Below are 21,134 nucleotides of genomic sequence, written 5' to 3'. Positions count from 1 at the left end.
TTCCTCCAGTCGCTCTCCCTTAATGTTCACTTCCAGTCTACTGCCACTTTCACCCCTTGTACATCTCATCACACTAATAAGGCCTAGGCTGGAGTATGCTGCAACACTGGTCACCCAGTACAGTGAGTCCTCGTTATACGGTACATATGTGTTCCTGAAAACCTTACCGCAAATTGAAATTACCATATACTGAACCCAAGTTTCAAATTATGGCAGACGTACCTTCTCCCTGCTCTTTCCTCTTCAAAATATCTAATTTTACCTCCATAACATGAGCGAATACCATATCTGTGAATTTTTCTTACCGTAAATAGAATCAAGGGTAGTAATTACCAAAACTGTAAATTTACCAGATAAAGAATTACCGTATAAGGAGGACTCACTGGACCAAAAAGAATATAAAGAAAATTGAAAGAATCCAGAGAGCAACCACAAAAATTGCCCCAGCACTTTCAAACCTGTCATATGAGGAGAGACTGGCTAAATTGAAATTACAGACTTTGGAACAAAGAGATAGGTGACCTACTGACCATCTACAGAATCATGAAAGGCATGGAAGTTCTTGATAGAGAGGACTTACTAAATTGGGACAAGAGGACAAAAAAAGAAAAAGGATAGGTATAGAAGAGACCTAAAAAGAAAGAAAAAAATTCCACACAGAGTAGTAGACATCTGGAACAAACTGGACAAAACAATAGTGTGTGCAAAAACCATACACATTTAAAAGCAAATAAGACACTGCAAGATATAAAGACGGGACACCATGACCATAACTTCCCTTCCTGTAAGATACAACTAGGTAAATACACATGGGATACAAAGATGGGACACCACAGGCATAGCTCCCTTTTCTGTAAGTTACAACTAGGTAAATATGCAAACAAATAAACTCTAATTCAGCATATAAGGCAGTCTCTGAGATGACCAAACTTCATATAAGCCAATCTCTGGTGTAGTCCAATAACTACCATATAATATATAAACCAAACTGAATGCCAGCCATGTTATGAATCAAACTTTCAAATTAACTGTCTGATTCCACACCCCCTCACTGAATTAGCTCAGTTTACTGAGAGTTTACTTTATACATAGTCCAAATATCTTATTTATTGATATTTTCATGGTGTATAAGCTGTATAAATTCCTGTAAAGTAGTTTAGTTATGTTTTAATATTTTTTTTTTTGTATATTAACTATAGCTTTTGTTGTCTTACTCTGGAAACAGACAAGAACTGTTTTACCAATAGAGTGGTAAATGAGTGTAATAGACTTAGTAACCATGTAGAGGTTAGATAATTTTATGGATGGGGATAACAGGTGATAATGGCCTTGTAGTCTCTTGCAGCCTCCTTACATTCTTATGTATTTTTTGTAGCCTGCAAATGACGGTATAAGTGACCTGAATGACCAGTACCAGGATGACCATAATGAAAATCAGCCTCCACCTGACTATGTAGTTCAGCCAAAGAGGACTGTGACTGGGATACTACAGCCATCTAAAGACATTAAATTCATTCCTTTGGAGGAACAAAAGAAGTTGGAGGAAGACATGCTTGAAGAAGATGAAGTGCTGGCTGAGCCTTTAGCAGAACCTCTGGCTAAGCCTTTGATAGAGACTGAGAAAACAATGTTTGGTGTAAGTGTCTTGTTCACATTATGTTTGAGGTCATAAGGTGCTGGAATGGGAAGGGTGGTAGATTTGTGGGGATGTGCTTTTTTTTCTACTACCCCATTTATATGTACAATACGTACATATAACAACAGTATTTTTCCCCCTTACAAGGGAAGTAGCCTAAAACAAATGCATAAAATCCACTCCCACTCATTCCATCCCCACATGCTCCTCCCACTTGCCCCCTCCCTCCCTCTTATCTTGGCTACCACTAGATGATAGGTCATCCCTGTATTTTTGCCCACTGCCTTTGGTCAAAAGCAATGTAGCAAGACACAGCATATCCACAGCAAGGCCGTTTCATCGGCCCTATCTGCCATCTCCTCGCCTTGCTTCTCACTCAATCAACCTTGCAACCTGTATATGTATGTGTATGTATGTATATATATATATATATATAAATGAAACAGCCTTGCTGTGGATGTGCTATGTCTTACTGCACTTCTGACCCAGGGCAATAGGCAAGATGCAGGGATGACCTGTCATCCAGGGGGAGCCGAGATAATAGTTAGGGAGGAAGGGGTGGTGAATGGGCATTGAGTGGGTGGGGAATTATGCCTTTTGACTTTGGCTACCTCCCTTGTAAGGGTAAAAAAGCCCTTGGTGTATGTATGTCTATATATATATATATATACATATACATAAATACATATACCAAAGGCTTTTTCCCCCTTACAAGGGAGGTAGCCAAAAAGAAAAAGGCATAAAAACCATTCCCACCTACTCCATCCCTAATACACTCCACTCCCCTCCACCCTCCCTCTTATCTTGGCACCTCCTGGATGACGGGCCATCCCTACATCTTGTGCACTGCCCTGGGTAAGAGGCAGTGTCACAAGACACAGCACATCCACAGCAAGGCCGCTTCATTAAATCGGTGAACCCCCCCCCTCCCCATCCCTTCATGCAGAAATTTTTCTCACACTTACTACCTCACCCCCCATTCCTCCTCATGCATCACATCATCCACATACAACCGTTCTCCATTCACCCCTGTCTTCTGTCCTCTTCCATCCTTCCTCAACAGACATTCCCCTCTTCCCCAAGGCCCCTTTCACCCCATCCATCCATCTCATCCTAGGTCGCCCCCTCATGTTCACTCCCTCCATATCTGCCTTCCATACATCTTTTACTAGTCTTTCTTCGCTCATTCTTTCCATGTGTCCAAACCATCCCAATACTCTTTCATCCACTCTATCTCCCAACTCCCTTACCACCCCTGTTCTCCTCACCACCTCATTTCTCACTCTATCCAGCCTAGAAACCCCTATCATACATCTCAGACACCTCATCTCAAACACATTCAAACTCCTTCTCTCTTCCTCTCTTATGTTCCATGTTTCTGCTCCATACAGTGCTGTTGGCACAATCACTCCTTCATACAATCTCCTCTTAGCATCCATTCTCAAATGTCTATTCCTCATTACACTTTTTAAACCATTAAGGCATTTACTCACTTCTCTCAATCTACATTCTATCTCCACCTCCACTTCCTCCAGTTGTTCTCCCTTAACCTCTTCCATACAATGCCGCCTGCGTAGGCGGCATGAAGAGCAAGTGGATACGCGAGGCTGCCATATCGGCGTCTTGATTATATTTATTGTAGTTGTCCCTGCATAACTGACATACTCTCTAAACTGGCTTCATCACATTTTCTATGGTTATCAAAATTCACGGGTGAAAGAGAGAACGATCGATATAAGCGGTGACTATTTTTTATGATGCGAGTATTATGACGCAACATCATACGTCTGGCAGCTAATGCCCTCCTCTGATCCTGCTACAAGTGCAGTGTCATCTGCAAACAACAGCTGGCTCACCTTCCACTTTTCTCCATTTTCTTTAAACATCTCCAATCCCTGACCCACCACCCTATCCATGTATAAGTTGAACAGCCAGGGTGACATAACGCATCCTTGACGAAGTCCCACCTTTACCTCGAACCACTCACTCTCTCCATTTCTAATCCTGACACATGCTCTAATACTCTCGTAAAAAACTCTTGACAGCTCCTAGAAGTTTTCCTCCTATCTCGTAGATCTGCAAAAGCTCCCACAGTGCAATCCTGTCTACCCTATCATAAGCCTTTTCCAGATCCATAAAAGCCCAAAAAACATCCTTACCTTTTCCTATAGCTTTCTCACATATCTGTCTTACCACAAAAATCTGGTCCACACAACCTCTACCTGTCCTAAATCCACACTACTCCTTGCCAATCATTTCCTCTGCTCCTCCCCTAATCCTCTCAATCAAGATCCTCCCATAAGCCTTCCCTCCTACACTTAACAAGCTAATCCCTCTGAAACTACTCACACTTGTCCCCTTTTCCCTTGTAAAGTGGAACTATACAGGCACTCCTCCAATCCTCCGGCACTCTACCCTCTCTCCAGCAAACATTAAATAACCTCACCAGCCAGTCCACCATCACTGTACCTCCTTTTTTTTTTAGACATTCTGCATGGCATCCATCCAGACCAGGTGCCTTACCTGCTCTCATCATCTTAACAACTGCCTTCACTTCATCTTTCCTTATTTCTCCTCCATTTTCCTCACTCATCACTCTCATTTTCTTAGCACTTCCCACTACAACTATCTTTCCCTCCCTGTCCTCCTTTACATTTAGCAACTCCCTAAAATACTCTGCCCATCTTCCCCTTACTGCTTTCTCTTCCATTATCATCTCTCCATCTACACCTTTTACCTTTTCTCCTCTACTTGATTCGCCTCCTCTTCCTCTCTTAATTTTTTTTCCAAAACATCTTTGTATTACTTTCAAAATTTTCTGTCATACTCTTACCCCATTTCACATCTGCTCTCCTCTTTGCTTCCTTTACCTTGTGCTTTACTTCTTTCCTTTTCTTTGTACCTCTCATATGACTCCCTCGTCCTATTTAGTAACCAATCTGTGAAAGCTTGCTTCTTCTCTACTACAACCTTCTTTGTTTCCTCATCCCACCATTCACTACCCTTCCTTCTATTTCCTCCCATCCTTCTTGTTCAACACACCATCTTTGCACACTTTGTGACTCCCCCCTTGAACCATCCCCATTCCTTCTCCACTCCTAGCTCTACTCTATCCTTCACTCTCTCCCATTCCTCTCAGCTTCTTCTTGTACTCCTTCTCCTTTTCCTTTTCATTTAAAGAGTTCACTCTAAGCACCTCCTTACCTTTTGTCCTTTTCCTCCTTCTCCATCTATCCTCCATTCTCAACTTACCTTCCACCAAAAAATGATCTGATGACATGATTTATTATACTGTGTAGGGTCAGGGTTAAGATGTTTATTAATGAGGTTGGTGATAACTGATATAATGTCCTAAGACCATTGCCCATTCAAAATATTCAAATTAGGGTAAAATTTGATTACCATTGATTTGACCATCTTCCTCTTAGTTCTAGTTTAGGTGAGGGTTGTCATAGGAAAAAAGAATACGGTAAAAATCCCAAGTCCCTTCACTCCTTCCCATGTAATCTCCTTTTACAATAAGTAGGAAGTTCCCCCCCCTCCCCCCATTAGCAGAATAACTGATATACAGTAAAGCTGGTGGATGTATTTATAAATTTGTGTGTATCTTGCTGCATTACTTCTGAGTGAGATGCAGGGAGGAGCCAAAAAAAAAGAGGGAGGGAGGGAGGGAGAGGTGATGAATGGGAGTGGTGTGTGTGGAGATGAAATGGGTGGGAGTGGATTGATTCCTTTGACTTTTGCTACCTCCCCTGTAAGGAGGAAAAAGCCCTTGGTATATGTACGCATGTTAATAGTTTATTTTGCTGCAGGCCAAAATTGAAGACCAAAGTATGTTTGGCAACATCCCTGCAGACATGACTCTTAAAGTTCCTGGCAGTTCTGAAGCATTTGCTCTAAATGCTCGTGTGGCATCAACTCCAGCACCATGGTCCACCATTGATGTAGTACCTCAAGCAGAGTCTTGTGGCAATGACTTCACTTTGTCCATTCTCTCGGGAAAAAGGTAAGATACCCCCCCCCCTTTCCAACTGCACTCAACAGACTGATCTCTCTGAAATTACTACATTCATATTTGCCCTTCACTCTTTCCTTCTTTCCACAATTTTTTTATTCTTTTCAAAACTCTGTCAAATTCCTACCCCATTTTACATCTTTGTATTTTGCTTCTCTCATATTATACCTCTCATATGTTTCCCTTGTTCGGCCTTACAACCTCCTCATTTACCTCCTCATCCCAGTGTGCTACATTTCCTTTTGATCTCTCCCATCCTTGTTATTATCTTCATGCACTTTATTACATCCTTCTTGAAACATATCCATTCTTCTTCTTTTTCCCCTTTGTTCTTCATGTCCTCCCACACTTTCCTCAGCTTTTGTATACTGCGTATACAAAATCACTAGGTAACTCCTTGGCAGAACACCAAATTTTGTAATACACCAACTTGCCTTGAAATCAACTCCATAGAAACATCACACATGCAAGACAAACTAAAATAACCAAATTCCATAATCCACTAAACTCCTGAAATTAACTCCATAGAAATATATAAATATTGCTTACTCACTTTCCACTGAAAGCAATATAGGATCTTTTCATTGAACGATTTATGGACTGAGCTCATGGTCATGGCCACCTTTCTGGGGTCTCCTGGCTACAATTCTTAGGTCATCTGCATATGTGTGCATTAATGTTCTTCAGGTTTGTGGAGTGGGGAGGTCCTGTGTGAACAGTTTAAATGTATTTAGCATTGGTGATAGTTTTGCTCACTAAAAGACCCCATTGTCTATACTTCCTATACTATTTTTGCAGAAGTCATTGCTTTATGTCTGATCAAGATTTGATGGAAGATGTGAAGAACTTGAAGGACTCTCCTGAAAAAAAGGAAGAAGAAGAACTGAGTGGAGAACTTATGCCACCACCACATAGTGAGGCTCCAGAAAAGCCTCTTTCTCCAATCATGGAATGTTCAAGAGAGTACAGGTACAAGGCATTTTCCTTATTTGTTATTTGACATGAACTATACACTAAGGGATGGTTATTTTAGGTGCAAGTGATTGGTGGGGATTTAATCATGGCATACATGAGATGATCCTAACAGCTTTGGCTGTTGGGCCCTGCTATGGAAGCACTGTGTTTCATTGCATTGCCTTTGATTCAGGTAATGTGGTGGGGATGGGGATGAGTCTTCGTCTATGAGGTGTTAAGATAGGAGGGGTAGCAAATTGGTATTTGATGTGTCAGGTGGATGTATGCTTTGTATAAGGGGGAAAAGGGGTTTTGGTATGTGGATTATTAGTACGTTGAAAAGACTAAACCAAGTCTATAATCACATTGCAAAAACCTTGATGTGATAACTAGTGAAGAGGTACTTTCCTTGTGGTTTTATTTAGATCGTTGAAAGAAATTTCCCAAGTCTGCCTTATATCTACCCATTGGACAATGGGTACGAGATTGGCCTTTCTTCCAATGATTATATTATTTAAGTAGAGAAAATGCTCAATTTCTTGTACATACATATACCAAGGCTCTTTCCCCCTTACAAGGGAGGTAGCCATCAATTTCTTGTGATATATCTTTAATATATATATATATATTCCAATGTAATAGTACTGGGAGACCTTAATGCTAGAGTGGGAAATGGTCCAATCGATGGAGTGGTTGGGAAGTGTGGAGTTCCAGGAAAGAATCGTAGTGGAGAGTTGATGGTGGAAATGTGTCTAGAAAGAGAGCTGATGATAGCAAATACAGTGTTTCGGAAGAAAGTCAAGCATAAGTACACATGGGAGAGGGTGGTGGAGGGAAGGGTGGTAGATAGAGCGCTAATGGATTATGTAGTGGTAAATAGGATTATGATAGGAAGAGTTAAGGATGTACATGTGCTAAGGGGAGAGGGTGGGGGAATATCAGATCATTTTTTGGTGGAAGGTAAGTTGAGAGTGGAGGATAGATGGAGAAGGAGGAAAGGGACAAAAGGTAGGGAGGTTCTTAGAGTGAACTCCTTGAATGAAAAGGAAAAGGAGAAGGAGTACGAAAAGAAGCTGAAGGAGGAGTGGGAGGGAGTTAAGGATAGAGCAGAGATGGGTGTGGAGGAGGAATGGGGATGGTTCAAGGAGGGAGTCTTAAAGTGTGCAAGGATGGTGTGTGGAACAAGAAGGACAGGAGGAAATAGAAGAAAGGGTAGTGAATGGTGGGATGAGGAAACAAAGAAGGTTGTAGAAGAGAAGAAGCGAGCATTCACAGATTGGTTACAAAAGAGGACAGGGGAGTCATATGAGACGTACAAAGAAAAGAAAAGAGAAGTAAAGCAAAAGGTAAAGGAGGCAAAGAGGAGAGCAGATGTGAAATGGGGTAGGAGTATGACAGAAAATTTTGAAAGTAATAAAAAGATGTTTTGGAAAGAAATTAAGAGAGGAAGAGGAGGTGAATCAAGTAGGGAAGAAAAGGTAAAAGGTACAGATGGAGAGTTGATAATGGAAGAGATGGCAGTGAGGGGAAGATGGGCAGAATATTTTAGGGAGTTGCTGAATGTGAAGGAGGATAGGGAGGGAAAGATAGCTGCAGTGGGAAATACGAAGAAAATGAGAGTGATGAGTGAGGAGAATGGAGGAGAAATAAGGAAGGATGAGGTGAAGGCAGTTGTAAAGATGATGAAAGCAGGTAAGGCACCTGGTCTGGATGGATGTCATGCAGAATGTCTGAAAAAGGGAGGTTCAGTGATGGTGGACTGGTTGGTGAGATTATTTAATGTTTGCTGGAGAGAGGGTAGAGTACCGGAGGACTGGAGTAGTGCCTGTATAGTTCCTCTTTACAAGGGAAAAGGGGACAAGTGTGAATGTAGTAATTTCAGAGGGATTAGCCTGTTGAGTGTAGTAGGGAAGGCTTATGGGAGAATCTTAATTGAGAGGATTAGGAGAGGAACAGAAGGAGTAATTGGTGAGGAACAGTGTGGATTTAGGACGGGTAGAGGTTGTGTAGATCAGATCTTTGTGGTAAGACAGATATGTGAGAAAGCTATAGGAAAGGGGAAGGATGTTTTTTGGGCTTTTATGGATCTGGAAAAGGCTTATGATAGGGTAGACAGAAAGGCACTGTGGGAGGTTATGCAGATTTATGGGATAGGAGGAAAGCTTTTGGGAGCTGTCAAGAGTTTTTATGTGAGTAGTAGAGCATGTGTTAGGATTGGAAATGGAGAGAGTGAGTGGTTTGAAGTAAAGGTGGGACTTCGTCAAGGATGTGTTATGTCGCCCTGGCTGTTCAACTTATACATGGATGGGGTGGTGCGAGAGGTGAATGCTAGGGTAGTGAGTCAGGGATTGGAGATGGTTAAAGAAAATGGAGAAAAGTGGGAGGTGAGCCAGCTGTTGTTTGCAGACGACACTGCGCTTGTGGCAGGGTCAGAGGAGGGATTGAGGAAGCTGGTGGCAGAGTTTGGGAGAGTATGTGATAGAAGAAAGCTAAAGATAAATGTGGGTAAAAGTAAGGTGATGAGATGTACAAGGGGTGAAAGTGGCAGTAGACTGGAAGTGAACATTAAGGGAGAGCGACTGGAGGAAGTGGATAGTTTTAGATACTTAGGTGCAAGTGTAGCAGGAAAAGGTGGAGTGAAGGTGGAGGTAGAATGTAGATTGAGAGAAGCGAGTAAATGCCTTGGTGGTTTAAAGAGTGTAATGAGAAATAGACATTTGGGAATGGATGCGAAGAGGAGACTGTATGAAGGAGTGATTGTGCCAACAGCATTGTATGGGGCAGAAACGTGGAACATAAGAGAAGAAGAGAGAAGGAGTTTGAATGTGTTTGAGATGAGGTGTCTGAGAAGTATGGTGGGGGTTACTAGGCTAGATAGAGTGAGAAATGAGGAGGTGAGGAGGAGAACAGGGGTGAAAAAGGATTTGGGAGATAGGGTTGATGAAAGAATATTAGGATGGTTTGGACACATGGAAAGAATGAGTGAAGAAAGACTAGTAAAAGAGGTATGGAAGGCAGATGTGGAGGGAGTGAACATGAGGGGACGTCCTAGGATGAGGTGGATGGATGGGGTGAAGGGGGCTTTGGGGAAGAGGGGAATGTCTGTTGAGGAAGGAAGGGAGAGGACGGAAGACAGAGGTGAGTGGAGAATGGTTGTATATGGATGATGTTGTGACTGCATGAGGAGGAATGGGCGGGGGGGTGGGGGGTGGGGTAGTATGTGTGAGTAAATTTTGACGCAGCCCGAAGGGATTTCTCCCCGTCCTCTCCTTATATGCAAAGGGGGACGGAGAGGGGGGGTCGCCGATTAAATGAAGCGGCCTTGCTGTGGATGTACTGTGTCTTGCGACACTGCTTCTGACCCAGGGCGGTGGGCAGGGTGCAGGGATGACCCGTCATCCAGGAGGTGCTCAGATGAGAGGAAGGGTGGGAGGGGTGTGGAATGTATTTAGGGATGAAATGGGTGGGAGTGTTTTTTATGCCTTTCCCTTTTTGGCTACCTCCCTTGGAAGGGGGAAAAAGCCTTGGTATATGTATGTATGTATTTGTACTTTATTTCATAGGTCATCTTCATCCAGTAGTGGTTCATCTACACTGGGTTGCCATTGGACAAGTCACCAGAAGACCGCTGGGGGTTATTCAATGTCTCATATGTCTCGAAGTCGGCACTTGTTGTCCATGCAGTCAGAGGTAAAGATAACTAATACCATTTTGCAGTTTACAAAATCTTGTGGTTATCATAATTATATTCTTATTTATTTATTTAATTGTTTAATTTTTCATAACATAACACAGTGTTTAGGAAGACAGTTGAGCATAAATACACATGGGAAAGGGTGGTGGATGGAAGGGTGACAGATAGGGCTTTAATGGACTATATAGTGGTAACCAGGAGAAGAGATGGAAGAATTTTGGATATACATGTTCTTAGGGGGGAGAGTAGGGGAATATCAGATCAATTTTTGGTGGATGGCAAGTTGAAAGTGGAGGATAGATGGAGAAAGAGGAAAAGGACAGAAGGTAGGGAGATGCGTAGAATAAATGGCTTAAATGAGAAAGAAAAGGAGAAGGAGTACAAGAAGCTGAGAGATGAATGGGAGGGAGCGAAAGATAGATTAGAACTAGGAGTGGAGGAGGAATGAGGATATTTCAAGGAGGAAGTCACAAGGTGTGCAAAGATGGTGTGTGGAACAAGGACAGGAAGAAATAGAAGGAAGGGCAGTGAGTGGTGGGATGATGAAGCAAAGAAGGTTGTAGAAGAGAAGAAGCAAGCAATCATAGAATGGTTGCAAAGTAGAATGAGAGAATCATATGAGAGGTACAAACAAACAAGAAGAAAAGTAAACCATAAGATACATATACCAACGGCTTCAGCTTGTTCCCCCTTACAAGGGAGGTAGCCAAAGTCAAAGGCATATATTCCACTCCCACCCATTTCATCCCTACATACACCATTGCCATTCACCACCCCTCCCTCCCTCTATTCTTGGCTCCTAATGGATGACAGATCATCCCTGCATCTCACCCACTGACCTGGGTCAGAAGGACTGCAGCAAGACATAGCACACCCACAGCAGGTAATTTTCACTTAATCGGTGACCCTCCCTCTCTGTCCCCTCATCCAGAAAAAGAAAAGACTGGGAGAAATCCCTTTTGGGCTGCATCAAAATATCATTCACACTTATTCCTTACCCACCCGCTCCCATGCATCACAGCATCATCCATACACAACCATTCTCCACTCACCCCAGTCTTCTGTCTTCTCCTTTCCTTCCTCAACAGACATCTTTACTCAATACTAATATGTGCCCAAACCATCCTAATACCCTTTCATCAACTCTATCTCTCAACTCCCTTTCCACCCAGTGCAGTGGGTGAGATGCATCTCACCCAATGCCCTGGGTCAGAAGCAATGTAGCAAGATGCAGCACATCCACGACAAAGCAGCTTCATTTAATTGACAACCCCCCCCTCTCTGTCCCCTCATGCAGAAAAAGAAAAGATGGGGAGAAATCCCTTCAGGCCGTGTCAAAAAAATAATTCACACTTACCCCCCCCCCCACTTATCCACTCCCATACATCACAGCATCATCCATACACAACCATTCTCCACTCATCCCTATCTTCTGTCTTCTCCCTTTCTTCCTCAACAGACATTTCCCTCTTTTTCCAGTACCCTTTTTACCCCCATCCATCCATCTCACCCTTGGTCGCCTCCCTTGTAAGGGTATGTATAACTTTTCTTTTGTTTTACATCTACAGTATGTCCAACACCCAAGTTTAATTCACTCCTTTGCTCATATGTTTCAGGGAGAATTAAGATATGAAACAGTAAATGAAACCAATGCAATGCCAATAGAAGACCTGAGTAAGTCTGGGTACATGGCTGATAAGTCAGGTGGAGAAAGTTTATCCAGGAGTAGACAGCCTCTAGTTCCCGAGGTAACAGTGTGATCACTTGTTTTTCTCTTAGTTGTATTTTATAGTATCAGGGTCAACTTGTTTGTGCACAATTAGTTATTTGTTGTACCAAAGCCATTGCCAATCATATGATTTAATTTCAGTTGTGCAGCTGCATGGCTGTTTATGCAGTCTGTATAGACACTTATAACAAGCACACCCCTTTATTCACATTAAGTCTTGTTTAATGCCCCTTCCATGACCTCTGTCTTCGTTTGTCTTACTCATTTGATTTAATGTTATAAATTTTATAGCTAAAGCCTGTGGAGGAGGTCACCTTCAACCCTGCAATGATGGCATCATTACTCATGAGTAAAGATGAAATGATGTTAGACCTTCAGGATTATGGGGAACCTTCAGAAAGTAGGAATGAGTCACAGTCATCAACACAGAAAGCACCTAATGCTAAAGGATCAGTAAGTTTCTTGTGCTTTATTAGATAGTTTAAAGTATTTGCTTTCATTATAGATGTTTCATACATACATATACCAAAGGGTTTTTCCCCCTTACAAGGGAGGTAGCCAAAAAAACAAAGGCATGAAAACCACTTCCACCTTTATCTCAAACCGCTCTCCATTTCTAATCCTAACACAAGCTCTACTCTAGTAAAAACTCTACTACTTTTAAAAGCTTTCCCCCTAATCCATATACTTGCAATACCTCCTGCAGTGCCTTCCTGTCTACCCTGTTATAAGCCTTTTCCAAATCCATAAAAGCCCAAAAAACATCCTTACCTTTTCCTAAACCTTTCTCACATGTGATTGTGCTGACAGCACTGTACGGGTCAGAAACAGAGAACATATGAGAGGAAGAGGGGAGTAGTTTGAATGTGTTTGAGATGATGTGCCTGAGAAGTATGATAGGGGTCACTAGGCTGGATAGAGTGATAAATTAGGAGTAGAGTGGCGGGTGGACACTTTGAAAGAAAGAGTGAAGAAAGATTATTAAAAGAGGAGTGGAAGGCAGAGGTTGAAGGAGTGAACATGAGGGAGACCTAGGATGAGATGGATGGATGGGGATAAAAGGGGCACTGGGAAAGAGGGGAATGACTGTTGAGGACAGGAGAGGACAGAGGATAGGGGTGAATGAATAATGGTTGTGTATGGATGATACTGTGATGCATGAGGGGGAGTGATAAGGGGATGGAAGGTAAGAGAGTATGTGTGAGAAATGAAATGATGCAGCCTGAAGGGATTTCTCCCAGTCATCTCCTTTTCTGCATGAGGGGGGTCACCAATTTAATGAAGCGGCTTTGTTGTGGATCTTCCGTGTCTAGCGACATTGCTTCTGACCCAAGGCAGTGGGCAAGTTGCAGGGATGACCCATCATCCAGGAGGTGCCAAGATAAGAGGGAGGGAAGAGGGTGGAGGGGAGGAGTATGTTGGGGGATGGAATGGGCCTTTGTTTTATGTATGTATGTATTTCTCTTTTCTTTGTACCTCTCATATGATATTTTGTAACCAATCTGTGAAGGCTCATTTCTTCTCTTGTACAACCTTCTTTGCTTCCTCATCCACTCACTACCCTTCCTTCTATTTCCTCACATCCTCCTTGTTCCACACACCATCTTTGCACATCTAGTGACTCCCTCCTTGAACCATCCCCATTCCTCCCCCACTCCTAGTTCTGTTCTATCCTTCACTCCCTCCCACTCCTTTCTCAGCTTCTTGTTGTACTCCTCCTTTTCTTTCTCATTTAATCAGTTCACTCTAAGTACCTCCCTACCTTCTGTTCTTTTTCTCTTTCTCCATCTATCCTCCACTCTGAACTTCCACCAAAAAATGATTTGATATTCCCCTAGTTTCTCCCCTTAGAACATGTACATCCTTAACTCTTCCTACTATATTCCTCATTACCACTATAGTCCATTAATGTTCTATCTACCACCCTTCCATCCACCACCCTCTCCCATGTGCATTTACCTAGTATGCTGGAGAGAGGGTGGAGTGCCAGAGGACTGGAGGAGTGCATGTATAGTTCCACTTTACAAGGGAAAAGGGGACAAGTGTGAATGTAGTAGTTTCAGAGGGATTAGCTTGTTAAGTGTAGTTGGGAAGGCTTATGGGAGGATCTTGATTGAGAGGATTAGGAGAGGAACAGAGGGAGTAATTGGTGAGGAACAGTGTGGATTTAGGACAGGTAGAGGTTATGTAGATCAGATTTTTGTAGTAAGACAGATATGTGAGAAAGCTATAGGAAAGGGGAAGGATGTTTTTTGGGCTTTTATGGATCTGGAAAAGGCTTACAATAGGGTAGACAGAAAGGCACTGTGGAAGGTTATGCAGATATACAGGATAGGAGGAAAGCTTCTAGGAGCTGTCAAGAGTTTTTATGAGAGTAGAGCTTGTGTCAGGATTAGAAATGGAGAGAGTGAGTGGTTCGAGGTAAAGGTGGGACTTCCTCAGGGATGCGTTATGTCGCCCTGGCTGTTCAACTTATACAGGGATGGGGTAGTGTGAGAGGTAAATGCAAGGGTAGTGGGTCAGGGATTGGAGATGATTAAAGAAAATGGAGAAAAGTGGGAGGTGAGCCAGCTGTTGTTTGCGGACAACACTGCACTTGTGGCAGGATCGGAGGAGGGATTGAAGAAGTTGGTGGCAGAGTTTGGGAGAGTATGTGATAGAAGAAAGCTAAAGATAAATGTGGGTAAAAGTAAGGTGATGAGATGTACAAGGGGTGAACGTGGCAGTAGACTGGAAGTGAGCATTAAGGGAGAGTGACTGGAGGAAGTGGATAGTTTTAGATACTTGGGTGCAAATGTGGCAGGAAAAGGTGGAGTGAAGGTGGAGGTAGAATGTAGATTGAGAGAAGCAAGTAAATGCCTTGGTGGATTAAAAAGTGTAATGAGGAATAGACATTTGGAAATGGATGCTAAGAGGAGACTGTATGAAGGAGTGATTGTGCTAACAGCACTGTATGGGGCAGAAACATGGAACATAAGAGAGGAAAAGAGGAGTTTGAATGTGTTTGAGATGAGGTATCTGAGGAGTATGATGGGGGTTACTAGGCTAGATAGAGTGAGAAATGAGGAGGTGAGGAGGAGAACAGGGGTGGTAAGGGAGTTGGGAGATAGGGTTGATGAAAGAATATTAGGATGGTTTGAACACATGGAAAGAATGAGTGAAGAAAGACTAGTAAAAGAGGTGTGGAAGGCAGATGTGGAGGGAGTGAACATGAGGGGACGTCCTAGGATGAGGTGGATGGACGGGGTGAAGGGGGCTTTGGGGAAGAGGGGAATGTCTGTTGAGGAAGGACGGGAGAGGACAGAAGACAGGGGTGAATGGAGAATGGTTGTATATGGATGATGTTGTGATGCATGAGATGGAATGGGCAGGGGGATGGGGGGTGAGGTAATATGTGTGAGCAAAATTTGACACAGCCCTCTTTTATGCATGGGGGGATGGAGAGGGGGGTTCGCTGATTTAATGAAGTGGCCTTGCTGTGGATGTGCTGCGTCTTGCGACACTGCTTGTGACCCAGGGCAGTGGGCAAGGTGCAGGGATGACCCGTCATCCAGGAGGTGCTAAGATGAGAGGGAAGAGGGAGGGTGGATGGGTGTGGAGTGTATTCAGGGATGGTAAGGGGGAAAAAGTCTTGGTATATGTATGTATGTCCTTTTTGGCTACCTCCCTTGTAAGGGGGAAAAGGCCTTGGTATATGTATGTATCTTAGGGGAAGGGGAGCTATGCTTGTGGTGTCCTGTCTGTATCTGTCATGTTTGCTCTTAAATTCATATATGGTTTTTGTACATACCATTGTTTCGTCCAGTTTGTTCTGCTCTGTGTGGAAAATGTGTGTTTGTGTATGCTTTTTTCTTCTGCTACTTCTTCTTTCTTTTAAAGGAGAGAAAGCCCTTGGTATATGTATGTATACTTACTCTCAAGTTTTTCTTTTGAGATCATTGAAATGTGTTAATGTTTCTTTTTTCTCCTTCTTCTATACCAGAAAGCAATGCAAATGTCTGTTGAGGAATTGGACCCATTTGATGAAGAACTGTGTGATAATCTTCTTCATAACTTGGATGTACCTATTAATCAGCGAGGTGGATTTATGGAGCTTAAAGGGAATGTCCCAGTTGTGAAGTCAGATATTCAGGTAAGTCCATGCGTTCATGAAGTAGTTTGGATCTTTCCTTATAGAGTTAATTATTTGGATGTAAGCTTATTGCATATTATTGTATGTACAGAATTGATTGGGTTTTATATAGAAAATTATTTAATACTCTTAAAGACCATGTGCTGAAATGATGCCATGAAGATGCATAAAATATCCTGGAAAGATGTCCTCTTGTATGCTATGTAAATTCTAGTGTGGATGAGGAGGGCGAGGGTTTCTATGTAATGAATTGGAGGGGGTAGACAAGGCTTGGACATCAATCATTAAACCTGTTTTTCTTTACATAGCTGAGCTTGGGTCCTGAAATATTTCAAGTGAAACGTCAGTGTGGAGAGGGAGCTTATGCACAGGTCTTCCTTGCTGTTACTTTAGACTCAATGAATGTAACAGTCCTACCAATGGATGTGGACACAGATGATGGAGATGATATCATGCAGGTAAGATAAGTCCTTCGGCACTCTACCCTCTTTTATACATACATACATATACCAAGGCTTTTCCCCCCTTACAAGGGAGGTAGCCAAAAAGGAAATGGCATAAAATCATTCCTACCCATTCCATCCCTGAATACACTCCACACCCCTCCACCCTCCCTCTTATCTTAGCACCTCCTAGATGACGGGTCATCCCTGCACCTTGTCCACTGCCCTGGGTCAGAAGCAGTGTCGCAAGACACAGCACATCCACATCCACATCTTTTATACAAATATTAAACAACCTCACCAGCCAGCCCGCTGTCACTATCTCCTTTTTTAGACACTCCACATGACACCCATCCAACCTCATATTTTCTTATTTTTCCTCCATTTTCCTCGTTCATTATTTTCATTTTCTTCGTGCTTCTCACTGCAACTACCTTTCCTTCCCTATCATCCTTCACATTTAGCAACTCCCTCAAATACTTTGCCCATCCTTCTCTTACTGCCATCTCTTCCACTATCATTTCTTCATCTGCACCTTTCATCTTTCTCTATTTGATTCACCTCCTCTTCCTCTCTTAATTTCCTTCCAAAACATCTTTTTATTATTTTCAAATTTTGTCATACTCTTACCCTATTTCACATCTGCTCTCCTCTTTGCCTCCTTTATCTTGTGCTTTACTTCTCTTCTTTTCTTTGTACCTCTCATGTGATTCTCTCAACCTATTTTGTAACCAATATTTGAATGCTCACTTCTTCTCATCTACAACCTCCTTTACTTCATCATCCCACCATTCACTACCCTTCCTTCTATTTCCTCTCATCCTCCTTGTTCCACACACCAACGTTGGATACCTTGTGACTCCCTCCTTGAACCATCCCCATTCCTCCTCCACTCCTAATTCTACTCTATCCTTCACTCCCTCCCATTCCTCTCTCAGCTTCTTCTTGTTCTCCTCCTTTTCTCTCATTTTAGTAGTATACTCTAAGCACCTTCCTACCTTCTGCACTTTTCCTCTTTCTCCATCTATCCTCTACTCTCCACTTACCTTCCACCAAAAAATTATCTGATATTCCCCCACTCTCTCCCCTCAGAACATGCATGTCCAAAACTTTTCCTACCTTTCACAAAATATTTCTCACATACCTGGCATATCACTTAACCCACACTGTTCTTATGCAGCCACATTATTATTTCCACTCCTAAATCTGATACTTGTCTCCATTCCCTTTGTATAGTGGAACTAAACATGCACTCCTTACTTGTTTAATCACAAAAAGGAATTATAGTAATACTTTTACTGCATAGACTTTGTTTCTTTAGGTGGTCCTGAAGGTGGAGAAGCCTGCATGCCATTGGGAATTTTACATCTGCCATGAATTGCGACAGAGGCTGAAGGCACAGAAGCGTCCAGAACATATCCTGGATTCAGTGTTGCGTATGAATCGTGGCTACTTCTTCTCAAATGGGTCCATAATGGTAAATCCATACCATAAGCATGGATCACTTCTTAATGCTATCAATGTGTAAGTATCAGTCAGGTTTTGATTGACTGCATATATACTGGGTGTTCAAAGATGTGAGTGCAAATAATTGAATTGTGCTGAGTAGTGTGAAATTTTGTGTGTTCACTGTTGCTTTACAGACATTCCTCTTTTATTGAATGCACCTTTCACCCCCCGTCCACCTTATTTTTTGGTTGTCCTCAAGTTCCCTTCATCTACATCTGTTTCCTACACTTTTTGCCAATCTTTCCTCACCCATTTTTTCCATGTACCCAAAACGTGTTTGTATGTGTGGGTGGGTGTGTATATATATATATATATAATTTTTTTGCCATTCTGTTAGCTCTCATTTCTCCCATGCTGTCTGTCTTGCCTCCACATTTCTCACACTCTCTATACTTGTAACCCCCACCATACTTCATATTTACCTTGATAGAATATACAGGAAAGGAGATACACTTCTTGAACTCTCGTATCTAGCTGATACCTTGGGCCATATAAATGTTTCTGCTATTCCAAAAGTTGTCACATCCGGAGGATTTTGACATCCTTTGGACATAGTTTTTCATTTTGTTCACATGACCATGTGGCTCTCTTCTGTCCCAAACCAAGAGATCTTTCCTGGCAGTTTTGTGCATTTATTTTACAAGAGACTTTTAGGGTTAGGGATGAATCTCCTCTCACAACAGTGCTGATCACCTGTACTGTCCCTCCTCTGTATTACCCTCCATAAGTTGGTCCTTTATCACCTCCAATTTTCCACTTCTTTGATGCAATACAATTGTCCTGGATGATTCAGCCAACCTTTCAAATCTAAACTTTATTTCTTCTCAGGTATCGGAAGACTGGTTCACTGATGCCTGAAGAGTTGGTCCTGTACTTCACTATTGAGATGCTAGCAATTTTGGAGACTATACATAGCTGCAACATAATCCATGCAGATATAAAGCCAGACAATTTCATCTTGGCTTCTAGACCGGAAATTAATATCCCAGCATCAACTCCAGAAGAGATGTTCAGTAATTGTCCTCAGTCGCTCAAACTAATAGACTTTGGAAGAAGTATTGATATGAACCTTTTCCCAAAAGGAACAACTTTTACAAAGAAGGTAATTGTCCCTAGGGGTAGTTAATTTGGAATGCTTACATTAGTGTTCATGTATATGCAATAATGACTAGAAACATGTGTTCACAAATGTGGGAGTAACCACCAGGAAAGATAAACTAATGAAGCAGAGTACTTTTGTATATTTACATCTTCACTACAAGTACAAAGAAGGGATTACAATAGGTAGAAAGAACTTGCAGAAATATATGGCAGTGAGCCATGGTGATCCCCAGGACAGCCGTAAAAATACGTTTACCTCCGAGTTTCTTCTGCATTATGGCTCATTCAGTCATATATTTCTGTAAGCACTTTCTACCTTTCATGATGGGGGTAACTAGGCTGGATAGAGTGAGAAATGAGGAGGAGAACAGGGGTGGTAAGGGAGTTGGGAGATAGGGTGGATGAAAGAGTATTGGGATGGTTTGGACACATGGAAAGAATGAGTGAAGAAAGACTAGTAAAAGAGGCATGGAAGGCAGATGTGGAGGGAGTGAACATGAGGGGGCGACCTAGGATGAGATGGATGGATGGGGTGAAAGGGGCTTTGGGGAAGAGGGGAATGTCTGTTGAGGAAGGACGGGAGAGGACAAAAGACGGATGAATGGATGATGTTGTGATGCATGAGATGGAATGGATGGGGGGTGAGGTAGTATGTGTGAGAAAAATTTGACGCAGCCCGAAGGGATTTCTCCCCGTCTTCTCCTTTTCTGCATGAGGGGACGGAGATGGGCTGTCACCGATTTAATGAAGCGGCCTTGCTGTGGATGTGCTGTGTCTTGTGACACTGCCTCTGACCCAGGGTAGTGGACAAGATGCAGGGATGGCCTGTCATCTAGGAGGTGCCAAGATAAGAGGGAGGATGGAGGGGAGTGGAGTGGAGTGGAGTGTATTAGGGATGGAATGGATGGGAATGGTTTTTATGCCTTTTCTTTTTGGCTACCTCCCTTGTAAGGGGGAAAAAGTCTTTGGTATATGTATGTATGTACTTACTATCTATTGTAATTCCTTCTTTGTACTAGCACTGATGATGTATATATGAAAAAGTGCTCTGCTTCATTAGTTTATCTTTCCTAGTGGTTACTCCTGCACATACATTTGGAGGAAGGAGCTTTCCCCCTTGTAAAGTGGTGGCCAGCCAAGATCTGTTCCCACTCTTTACTTATCCCATCCCCATCCAGCACCTAAAGACTATTCTTGAAACTCTTCATAGCAGAGAATCTCCTCCCTTGCATAAACAATGGCAGGACCTACATGGTTTCCCAAACGTAGGTCCTCACCCTTGGGAGACTAGGAGAGGTTGATAACATCATAAGATAACCAGCTAATGAGAGCAGCACAGTTCAGTCAATCAGACACCTTCCCTTTCAATTTAGTGTCACTGCTAGCACATCCACCTTTATTATACATACATATACCAAAAGGCTTATGTAGCACCAGACACCCAAGTCACCCAGATGCTATCATCACAGAGAAGAAACCACATTTCATATTGCCCTGTAGGAAACTCGACAAAATCTCTCCACTAGACCTATGGGCTTATGGTGTGGCCAGATTCCACAGGGCAACTCTAGCAAGGAAAATCCTCTATAACTTGTTGATAATCATTGTAAATACAACAAATTTAATGGTAAAAATAATTGTAACAGCCATTAGTTACTGTAGGATGTATATTTGACAATGTTTTGGTTGTACAGGTGACGACAGAATCTTTTACCTGCTGTGAGATGCAAGATGGAAGGCCATGGACCTACCAGACAGACTTGTACTGTGTTGCAGCTACAGCACACTGTATGCTTCGTGGTAATTACATGACTGTAGTTAAAGATGAAGACAGAAACATATGGAAGCTCAAAGATGGTGTTTTTAAAAGGTAAGAAAGTACTTTTTATTATGTGTGGTATTTCTTGATATCAAAAAGAAA

At 42.4% G+C, this 21,134-nt stretch overlaps 1 protein-coding gene across 1 annotated transcript in view; it reads left to right on the top strand.

The window, feature by feature from the left end:
• LOC143033920 (uncharacterized) overlaps positions 1 to 21,134 on the top strand; it is a 47,264-nt gene that overhangs the window by 25,361 nt on the left and 769 nt on the right. Inside the window, exons 14-24 of the mRNA XM_076199565.1 lie at positions 1,376 to 1,636; positions 5,449 to 5,642; positions 6,450 to 6,620; positions 10,169 to 10,295; positions 11,916 to 12,047; positions 12,320 to 12,481; positions 16,011 to 16,160; positions 16,469 to 16,618; positions 17,925 to 18,127; positions 18,941 to 19,214; positions 20,908 to 21,083. Of these exons, the coding sequence (XP_076055680.1) occupies positions 1,376 to 1,636; positions 5,449 to 5,642; positions 6,450 to 6,620; positions 10,169 to 10,295; positions 11,916 to 12,047; positions 12,320 to 12,481; positions 16,011 to 16,160; positions 16,469 to 16,618; positions 17,925 to 18,127; positions 18,941 to 19,214; positions 20,908 to 21,083 (2,000 nt within the window). The remainder of the gene's footprint in view (positions 1 to 1,375; positions 1,637 to 5,448; positions 5,643 to 6,449; positions 6,621 to 10,168; positions 10,296 to 11,915; positions 12,048 to 12,319; positions 12,482 to 16,010; positions 16,161 to 16,468; positions 16,619 to 17,924; positions 18,128 to 18,940; positions 19,215 to 20,907; positions 21,084 to 21,134) is intronic.

Source organism: Oratosquilla oratoria, chromosome 16 (genome assembly GCF_046742065.1).
Source record: "Oratosquilla oratoria isolate Oo_2021 chromosome 16, ASM4674206v1, whole genome shotgun sequence".
NCBI lineage: Eukaryota > Metazoa > Arthropoda > Malacostraca > Stomatopoda > Squillidae > Oratosquilla > Oratosquilla oratoria.
The sequence above is the reverse complement of the archived record's forward strand: the minus strand, read 5'-3'. Positions and strand labels throughout refer to the sequence as shown.